At 42.5% G+C, this 10,174-nt stretch overlaps 1 protein-coding gene across 5 annotated transcripts; it reads right to left on the reverse strand.

The window, feature by feature from the left end:
- Window positions 1-2,295: 2,295 nt before the first annotated feature.
- On the reverse strand, window positions 2,296-9,448 carry EPHX3 (epoxide hydrolase 3). Of its 5 annotated transcripts, none has more exons than XM_042451188.1 (8): window positions 9,343-9,448; window positions 8,147-8,409; window positions 7,465-7,550; window positions 5,532-5,707; window positions 5,099-5,227; window positions 4,533-4,636; window positions 3,633-3,781; window positions 2,296-3,387 (listed from the first exon to the last, which is right to left on the reverse strand). In XM_042451188.1, the coding sequence occupies exons 2-8, from the start codon at window positions 8,387-8,389 to the stop codon at window positions 3,150-3,152; spliced, it is 1,125 nt and encodes a 374-aa protein (XP_042307122.1). In that variant the 5' UTR covers window positions 8,390-8,409; window positions 9,343-9,448; the 3' UTR covers window positions 2,296-3,149. The 5 variants fall into 5 exon arrangements, with proteins under 5 accessions (XP_042307122.1, XP_042307120.1, XP_042307119.1 ...); XM_042451186.1 differs by lacking the exon at window positions 9,343-9,448 and adding an exon at window positions 9,136-9,336; XM_042451185.1 differs by lacking the exon at window positions 9,343-9,448 and adding an exon at window positions 9,112-9,336.
- Between the last annotated feature and the right edge of the window lie 726 nt (window positions 9,449-10,174).

Here is a 10,174-nt window from a genome sequence, read left to right on the forward strand (position 1 = left end):
TTATTATTGCTTGTTTTTATTTTATTTCATTATTTTTATTATTGCTTGTTTTTATTTTATTTCATTATTTTTTATTATTGCTTGTTTTTATTTTATTTCATTATTTTTATTATTGCTTGTTTTTATTTTATTTCAATTTTTATTATTGCTTGTTTTTGTTTTATTACATTAATTTTTATTATTAAATATATACACCCCTGCCTTGTTTTTTATTTATTTTTTCATTATTTTTATTATTAAATATATGCAAGTGCATTTTCTGTGTATTTATGGCGCTTTGAATGCTAACAAGTCTGCCTTTCTTGCACAATTATAATGATGATGATGATGATGATGATGATAATGATAATGATGGTGATATTGATATCAACAAGCCTCTGAGGCACGGCCAATGTAACTTGCTGTGATTTTTACAAACTCATGCGCAGTGAAGAAAAACCACAGTCCCTTGACCAAGTACACACTTCTGAGAAGTAAAGTTGAACCCGAGGGCAAATACATTTCTGCCATCTGTCTAAGAATAATGCCAAAATGCTCTCCATTTTGATCATGCCTAAAAACATGCATTTATATTAACATTTTTTTAAAAAAACCTCAATTTTTTGCGCGTCCTCCATTTTTATAAAAATGTGTCCTAAATTTGAAAATGTTGCCCTACATTTGTCCCGGTTTGGAGGTCCTCACTTATGGCAACCCTAATCACAAGCCCATCAATTTAATAGGATTTTATTTCCTTCCTCTAAAATATAGCCTACAGAACCTGGTCTCCCATTCAAATACTAAGCAGTGTTAACCCAATTTAGCATCTAAGATCAGATGAGAGCTGTTGCTTTTATCTGTTCCTTATTTCAACGCAAGGCATAGAAGGGCATATTTTCCCCCAAAAAAGGCAAGGTGGAGGCCTGAAGAAATTAATAAAACCAAGGCAGAATGGAGACTTTAACTTTCAGAGTACAGGTACACAGTAGAAGTTGAGGACTCCAACAATGTTGTGCCCACATCATTAGGGAGGTTTCCTGGCTTGGGTGATAGTGTAGGCAAGTTTTGTGTTCTTTTGTATAGCCAGCCTATTGTAAATAGTATAATTAAATTTATTTGGTTTTGTGTTTCAGGTATTATGTACGACTTTGTATTAGGCTCCATGTTGGATTTTCAAGGAGCATTCATATAAATTTGGTTTTGCAACCTTTGCACAGTGTCTTTCCCATATTCACTTGATTTTTGTTGAGATGCCTTTTTTAACATCTAGCTTAGATAGAACATGTTTCCATGCATAAAATCGCCTAACCAGAAAATCTTTTGCAACATCACCCCCTGGTGGCATTGCAAGGGCAAAAGAATCTGGCTAAAAAGCAAGTAAGAAAGCATAGCATGCATTTAGTTACTTCTGATAAGGAAAATGAGTGTATTGGTATGTTTCCCCCCCATCTCCATTTAGACCACGGTAAACCTTCTGTATCCCCGTTTTTGTTGTTTTGTTTTGTTTTGTTTTTTGCATGGATTCAAGCATCCAAGGTTTGAAAATGTTGTTAAAAACAATAAATTCCCAAAAGCAAACCTTCATTTTGCCGTCTTTATAAGGAACACTATTTTACTATGCCATTGTATTTAATGGGATTTGAGCATCCGTGGATTTTGTCTTATTGCACAGGGGATCCTGGAAGCAAACCCCAGCAGATGCCAAGGGCCTACTGTACATCTGCCTTGTTGTGTGCCTTCATGTCATTTCAAACTTGTGGTGACCCTAAGAAAACTTTATCCTAGGATTTTCTCAGCAGGACTTGTTCAGATAAAGTTTGGCATTGCCTTCCTCTGAGGCTAAAAGACTATGACTTGCTCAAGGTCACCCTGTGGGGTTCCATGGTGGAGTGGGCATTTGTACCCTGGTCTTCCAGTTTCCTAATCTCACACTAAAACACTACACCATGATGGCTCAACATTTGCCTTAAAAAAAGGAAAAAAATATATGCCATCATCCACAGACAAATCGTACAAAAAACTAGCATAACTGACATTTTGCTCTGGTGCCACATCTATGCCTGACCAGAACAGATCAATGAGAATTAACTTGCAAAGTGGGCTTCTATTTAATTGCTTCCTCAGCTATAATAATGCAATCTTTCACTTATTCTTGACCATACCTATATACAAGTATACTTCAGTGAACAAAGTAGTTGTGTTTGCGGGCATTACTTCTTTAACAGAAAATGTAGTACCAGAAGCAGAAATAACACTGAAATACTAAGGCTAGGTTCCTAAACCCCCCAAAGAAAAGTTCAACATACTTGAGCAAACTTCAGTTAAATGGGTTTGTTATGTTAACATGAAGATTTTGTTCTCATCTGAATTATTAGATGGCCACCAAGGGTCCATGTACACATTGAGAGTTTCCCTGTGTTTAAACAAGTGTGCTAAACTTGATTGCTGTGATTGTGGAAAGAAATGTTACATGGCCTTCTATTCAGCGTTAAAATTTGGTCTGCTACTCTGCAAATCCATTCTCCCTACTCTAGTCTGGTTCCCTATGCAATTTCCCTGAGAAGCCCTTGTTCCATCTCTTAGTGCATATCTGGAGACCATTCTCAAGAGGGCAACACTGCATTCTCTGCCAAGTTCAGAATTCAGCCAGTGGAAAGATCAGGTCTGACACACAGGTTTCAATCACAATAAAAATTCCATTTCAACATCACCCAAACCAGCAGGTTCTTCCCCATGGACCTGTGCAGCACAGTTTGCAAAGGCAGCAATTTGTCTCCAAAAAGGAATGTGAGGAATCCTGTTTGCACAGGATTTGGCTCTGTTAAGACATACAAAACAGAAGGAAAGATTTTCAAGTCTTAATGCCTGCCACCAAAGGGGAAATGAGTCAGAAGGCCTCAGGTAAAATGGAATTCTCTGTGGTTCCAAAGTGTGACATGTCTCTTAAAAAGCTGGATGCTGGTCAGGTACTCTCCACTGAAATGCAAGAAAATGTGGACTTGCATCAAAACCAGTTAGCAACATGGCAGGTGGGGTCCAAGAAGGAGCAGAAACACTTCACAGAACAAGGGGGGGGGGGGGGCCGGCTCTCCAGAGTCAGGCTGAGTTGCTACCGTTGTTGTAAGTTTCTGCATGTCAAGTAGTAGGGATGTCCACAGTGCACTGAGCAGCTACTTCTTTTCTTCACCAGCTCCTTTCTCCAGGAGGAAAGACCATATCAACTTATTGACATCTTCAGGATTATCCTCAGGTAACCAGTGACTGGCTCCAGGAATAAGCTGCACTTGGACACTGTTCCGTACATTCTGTTTCATTAGTTCAGCAAATCCTGGTTCCAGAAATCCATCGTTCTCTCCCCAGATCAGTAGGGTAGGCATCAAAATATCCTTGCACTTCGGAGGCGCCCAGCTGTATGGATAGACACACATTTGCACGTCTTACCACTTGCCAGGAGTCTCATGCACGATTCATACTTACTCACTCCTGAAAATCTGCACCCTCTCCTGCCAGACAGTTGTTCCCTCACTGCAGGAAAGGCCTGAAAGTACCAATACCTCCAGCTGTAACAACCCCAAGAGAGAAATAGCACCCATAAACAGAGCACCCCAACAGCACCCATAAACAGAGAAAAATTGAGAGGATTGGATTCTCACGTCCACATGTTCCTGTAGTAATTCAGGGGTGGTGTTAAGCCGCCAGGCTGTGAGATACTATATAGATAAACATCCATTTTTTCTTCTGTCAAATAGTGAGCTGGATTCTGGATTCCCTTCTTCTTGCTGGTGAAAAGCTGCTTTATATACTGTAGAAATAAGAAACAGCACCATGTGGATCCACACTGGATGTACATCTCAGCCTGCAAATAGGCAAGGAACATGTGGCCCTCCAGATGTTGAACAATCACACCCCTCGTTAGTGGAATTGTTGGCTAGGGCTGATCTGAGTTGCAGTCTAATAAACATCTGGAGGAATTCATGTTCCCCAGATCTGCTGTATATTCTAACTTCAGGGAGCCAGAGAGATCTCATTCCACTTCTGTTTGGGTTTTTTTTAATGTATTAACCGAAATTTTCATGCACAACATATTCAACAGCCTAGCTTGCCCCTCCCAAAGGACCATGTGAATCTCTCCCACCCTTTTCAGTTCCTGATGGGTAAAATAAAAAATGCTGAAACAAAGAGCAGGGGTGAAACGAGAAGATTTTGAATGTTATAACCCAAGGCAGATTGTTCAGTTCGTCATTATAGAGCAGAAAGCAGCCTGGAACAAAGATTTGGAGAAGCCTGTGTAAAAATGAATACACAGTCGCCACAGAAAAATTAAATAGCCAAAACTTGGTTGAGTTACTTTTTTGGACTATAATTCCAATGGCCATGCTATGGAGAGAGGGGGAGAAGTCCACAAAAATAACGTTTCCCAAGTTCTAGAAATATCCACGCTTAACAAAAGACACACATCAGGAAAGGTTGAGGGGGAGGTCTACATAAGCTTAAATTCCCAATACGGCAGACCATGAACTGACAGCCCCACCCCAAACATTTTCCCCACTCACAAGGAAGTCATCCAAGGACAGCAGGAACTCTGGTAGTTTTGGGAGCTGATACAGGAACATGTATTCAGATTTCAGGAGCTGGCTCAGATGCTGGAACATATATTCTGCCACAGTCAAGGGAAAACATAAGTTATGGCAAGCTGGCATTACCCTGTTACACACCACCAGAGCCAGGAGACTCAGTCTTGGGGACCATCCCTGAGGCACCAGGCAGAAACATTTCTCTTTTCCTAGACTTTTCAGAATCCTAGCATATTTAACTTAGAGTTGTTTAATATTTACTATCTGTTTCAGGGATGAGCAACATAGCATATTGCTCTCCAGATATTGGTGGACTCAAACTCCCATCAATCCTAGCCACTAAAGCCAATGGCAATGGATGTCTGTTGGCTTCATTCTATTAATTATCACTGTTGTCATTTTTATCTAGTGTAGTGAAAGTGGATCATCAGGTGTCAAGAGTTAGACTCCTCAATCTTTTACCTAGTCCTGGCCTTCAGTCAGAAGATGCCAAAAGTTGACATAACCATTGTGAGCACTAAAATGCAGGATAGCAGTAGTCATACCTGTTAGAACATGTGACTGAACCCCATTCATGACAACCAGCTTCTCCACCATGTTAGGGTATGTGGCAGCAAATTCAACAGCAATGCAACCACCCCAATCATGCCCTATCAGAATGCACTTGGCAGTTACTAAAGAACAAAAAAACACAAAAGGTATCAAGACAAGTACTTATGTGTGGCATACTGCAAACATACTACAACATTTCTCAAATGTATACATCTACTCATTCGCTGCAAACGCAGTAACTATAAATTCAATGCTTAACCCAACTATATTCATTCTAGCACTGACAATCACCAAGAATTTCTATAACGGCCAGTATATTAGCCTCCTCCCCCCTTCTCTGATTATGAGCCACTCTGAGACCCTTTAGGGCTGAAGGGCTGGGTATAAATACCATAAATAAATAAATAAATACATTTCCCTTCTCACCATCCTTTTGACTGGATCCCAGGGCTTCAACAACGCTTCGTACATCTTCCAGCAAAACATCCCTCTGATAGTGTTCAGTCTCAACAGGTGCATCAGAAAAGCCATAGCCCTTAAAATCGATGGCTACCACCTTGAATGTTTGCTTAAATTCCTGCAATTGATGGTGCCATGTAAACCTGTTTTAATACATTTAAATTATAAAGGGATAAATACAGAGAAGGGCTTTCGGAGCTGCATCATCACTTGCTTCACTCTTCTCTTCTCCACAGTCCAACATCATCTTAACATAACATCCCTCCTTCTACATGTATCTTTCAGTGAATGAAACTATAATTTTGTTGGGATAACCACCATCTTGCTTTGCATTCCGTCTAAAACATAGGTTATGTCCTAGAGCAGTGGTTGTCAACTTTTGGTCCTCCACATGTTTTGGACTTCAGCTCCCAGAAGCCCCAGCCAACTTGGCTAACAGCCAGGAATCCAAATCATTTGGAGGACCAAAGGTTGGTAGCCACTGTCCTAGAATATAGAGCCAAATATGACTTGGAACCAGTCTGTCTGAAAGACTGTTCTCCCATATAAGTCTGCCTGGGCTTGAGAGCTGCAACAGAGCTCCCTTTCTTTCCACCTTCTGAGGTATGTTTGGTGCAAATACAAGAGATAGCATTGACCATGGAACTCTCTTCTGAGAGTTAGCTTAATCCATTGGTTCTCAAACTTTTTACCTTTGTGACCCCCCTTTACATCTGCATGCAGATGCCACTCCCCTCCCATACTCAACATGGTATATGGGGAAAAATTGTTTGTTCAGTGTGTGTATTTTTGATCAGACATTTAAGTATATCCATATTTTAACAGTTTATAAGGAAATACCTCTCCTCCGTCAAGCAGAGGCTTCAAGCGCCCTCCTTGCCTTTCTCTTTGCTTTCAGAACAGAAAAAGTTTGGGAGGAACAGGAGGGAGGATCAGGGCCTCCAAGTCTCACAGCTAATCACAGTTCAGATAGATTATGAGGGGGTGCTGAGGGGGATCAGAAAATATAAAAAGCAGGCATGTGTATCTGAGTAGATTCAGACATAGTGAGAACAGTTGTCAGTTGAGACCTGACAGCTGGAAGTGTCAGTTGGAATAGTAGGAAGTGAATGTTGTCTAAATGGATTGAAGGGGAAAAGTCTGACATAACTCAGGTTGAATATTGTTATACGTTTGGAACTAATACTGGAACTTGTTAAAGCTTTCACTTTTCTACACAATATAATTGTTGTTGTTGTTGTTGTGTGCCTTCAAGTCATTCTGACTTATGGCGAACCTATCACTGAGTTTTCTTGGAAATCAATTCACAAATTATTATTACTATTACCCCTAAGAGGCTCAGGCGGCCCACAGGCAAGGTGGAAATGCCCTTCACACACTCTAGAGGGAATTTTGGAGTGGGAAAAAAGATAATTCTTGATCCCTGGAGGGGCACTGGGAGCTACAAATATGGCCACACTTTGCCCACCTCAGCATAGACCTTTTAAATGGTTTAAAATATTTTAATAATTTAATTTGTATTTCAATATGTATAAATGGTTTATTTTTACAGGAACCTTTTAAAATTATGTTGGAAGTCTGGGAGAAAGGCAGAATACCAATCAAACAAACAAAATTTAACTCTTTCATGGTTTTTCTATACTAAAGCCCTAATTCTGTGGACTGTCAATCATTTTCCTTTTGCATTCCACTCAGTGTATGACAGCTACTAAGTTTACGTTGTATAATTATAATATGAAGATGCACTAATAACTCACTGTGGATCACGAGCACTAGATACCATGTAACTGACTCACACAGACACATCACCTGTCACTGCTTACATGAACAACATCTGAGCAAACCAGTATCGGTTCCAGTCGCTCTCTTCCCTATGTCCATATATCTGTTCAACACTTACCAGTTCTGGGGAAATCCGTGCAAGAAAAGCATTAGTCGTGCGCCTTCCTGGCCAGCGATGACATAGTGGAGACGCAGCCCTGAGTGCTTGAATTTCCAGAAACAGAGAAATAGAACAGTTACTCACAGACGGTGGCCAAGGCACCTTTCCCTTGAAGAAGGATTGCATCTCATTGATAATATACATGTTTTGTTTGCAATGGGCCTTAAATTTAATCCCCAGCACCTCCAAATTAGAAGCATCAGGTAGTGGAGTAGCTGGGAAAATCTCTGTCCCTGCTCTAGAGCAGTGAGAGCTCTGCTCTAGAGCAGAGGGAAATTTAGTCCTCCAGATGTTTGCAACATCAGCTACCAAAAGTCCCAGCCATTATAACCAATGCTCAGGGAGTCTAGGAGCTGAAGGAGCTGAACACTGGATAACTAGAGTTTTGAGAACTACTGCTCAAGAGAGTTGCTGACCATCTGGGTAAACAATACTGGGCAAGATGGCCTAATAATTTGACCTAGATTAGGTGGCTTTTTAGGCATTCCCTAACCTTTCAAATGCGCCTAGATCACATGAAAGGCAGCCCAGCTTGTTCAGCCCTCATCCAAGATCTTGCCTTCACTTCTTGTTTCAGCAGCAGCCCCTAAGGATAATGGTTCTTTGTAGGAACCATCCCTGTTCCATCTCATGTATTTACCTTGAGGGTGAGATAGCGGTGCTCCCCGTAAGCGGTGTTGGTGAGGCAGCTGGGCGGTGTCTCCCGCTGCTTCTTCTGAAAAACCTGCTGAGGACCCCTGGTCAGCAGCAGCCATAGCACCCAAGAAAGGTTGAAAGCTGCAGCAAGGCAAGCACCACTGTAGACGGCCATCCAGCCCACAACCTTTGAGACCTTCAGCATCAGGCGAGTAGGCACCAATAAGGAGCGATAGAGGGACATCATGTTCTCCTACTACCCCAGGGCTGCAAAGGAAGGATATTGAGATCATTATTATTATTGTGATTAGTATTATTCCTCCTCCTATCCCAGGACTGCAAGGGAAGGACACTGCTACTACTACTACTACTACTACTACTATTATTATTGTTGTTGTTGTTATTATTACCACTCTCCTAGCTCAGGGCTGCAAGGGAAGGATATTACTTTAATAACAATACTACTACTATTTATTTCTTACCTTCCTCTCCCTCCGGATGAAGGCAGGGAACAACAATTACTAACAGACCCACCACATCAGCTGAAACACACATCGATTTAAACAGACACATCAGATGCAGAGTTTAAGAATAAATCGCTAGAATCGCTTTAAGGCCCAGCAGGTGGAAGGCACCAGGGTCTGCCGAAAGCCGGCGTCCCTTGATAACAACCTCTGGACCAGGGCAGGCTCCTGGCTCCTCCTGGCGGGGCTGGCCTCCTCACCCTCCCTTTCCAGCAGCAAGTGGGTCAGAAAGGGGAGGGGATGGGGTTGGCCCCAGGGGCTGCAGGCGCCGGACATCAGCTGGGTGTGTTGTTGTTGTTGTTGTTGTTTATATCTTGCCCTTCTCCTCCCAAGACTGGGACTCGAGGAGGCTTACAACATTAAAAAGCACCATACAGTTAAAAACACACAAAAGCAATATGTCCAAACAGAATTAAACGACTACAACAATTAAAATGTCAAGTACTTTAAAAAGATTATTAACAAATACGTTGAAACGGTGGCGCGGCAGTTTTAAGGTTTTGGACCCCCCCCCCCGGGGACCAGGGTTCGAATCCTGGCTCAGGCATGGGGAAAAGCCTTGGGCGAGTCACACTCTCTCAGCCTCAGTGGCGGCGGCGGCGGCGAAGCCAGGGCGGGCGCAGCGGTGGAAAAGCAGAGCCGGGAAAAGTGGCTCCGGCTCTGACCCTTGACTCACCTCCAGATGCTCCTGAGGAGGGAAGCCGAAGCCGCCTCCGCCTCCTCCAGCCCTTTAAAGGCGAAGAGCACGGGCCGCCCTCCCTCAGCGCCGCCTCCCGCCAGGAATAATAGCAACGCTCTCTGGGGCCCTTTAAACGCTTTGGACTTCAACTCCCAGGAGCCCTAGTCAGCTTGGCCAACCGCTGGGAACTCTGGGAGATGAAGTCCCAAAGTTCTGAGGGCGTAGCTGGAGACTTTCCCGCACTGCACTCTTCTAGTGCTGCTAGTCCACTATTACTGCTCTGCCTGTCTCCTCTTGCATTCTGGGATTTGCAGTTCAAAGAGGGGGCATTTAGAATTCTCAGCCAGAGAGCTCTGAGGCCTCAATGAACTACAAAGCCCGAAATGCAGCAGGAAGCATCTAGAGCAGTTAATAGAGAATACAAGCACTCGAAGAGAGTAGTAGTGCGGGAATGTGGTGTGGGGCTTTCTAGCAAGGAGGGCGGGAGTGAGTGAGGGGAAAGGGAGGAGGAGGAGGACGGTGGGCCCCTCCCTTCCCATAATGGCGGCGAGGGTTCGCACAACAGGAAGGTTTCACAACAAACACAGAAAGAATAGCATTGTAATGAACTGTATCACAACAATATACCAAAGGAATAAAGTCACCACTTTTAACATATTTACAATGATCATATACTGTCTTTATACTGTAAAACACAGAATTCATGAATACAAAGTACTATAGTGAACTATATATCCCAAATGTAAAGAGATCTTGTAGCACCTTTGAAACTCACTGGAAATATAAGCTGGCAGCATGAGCTTTTGTAGACTTAGGCGGGTTACACACC

Source organism: Sceloporus undulatus, chromosome 2, assembly GCF_019175285.1.
Source record: "Sceloporus undulatus isolate JIND9_A2432 ecotype Alabama chromosome 2, SceUnd_v1.1, whole genome shotgun sequence".
In the NCBI taxonomy this organism is placed as follows: domain Eukaryota; kingdom Metazoa; phylum Chordata; class Lepidosauria; order Squamata; family Phrynosomatidae; genus Sceloporus; species Sceloporus undulatus.

What these genes read in the sequence shown, in the direction of transcription:
- EPHX3 (XM_042451188.1), bottom strand. Translation starts at nt 8,389, where the DNA reads ATGATGTCCCTCTATCGCTCCTTATTGGTGCCTACTCGCCTGATGCTG. An exon ending in CACGGATTTCCCCAGAACTG is followed by an intron (nt 5,708 to 7,464) that starts GTAAGTGTTGAA and finishes GTATTAAAACAG; the next exon opens with GTTTACATGGCACCATCAAT. An exon ending in TACTACAGGAACATGTGGAC is followed by an intron (nt 3,388 to 3,632) that starts GTGAGAATCCAA and finishes CTATCCATACAG; the next exon opens with CTGGGCGCCTCCGAAGTGCA.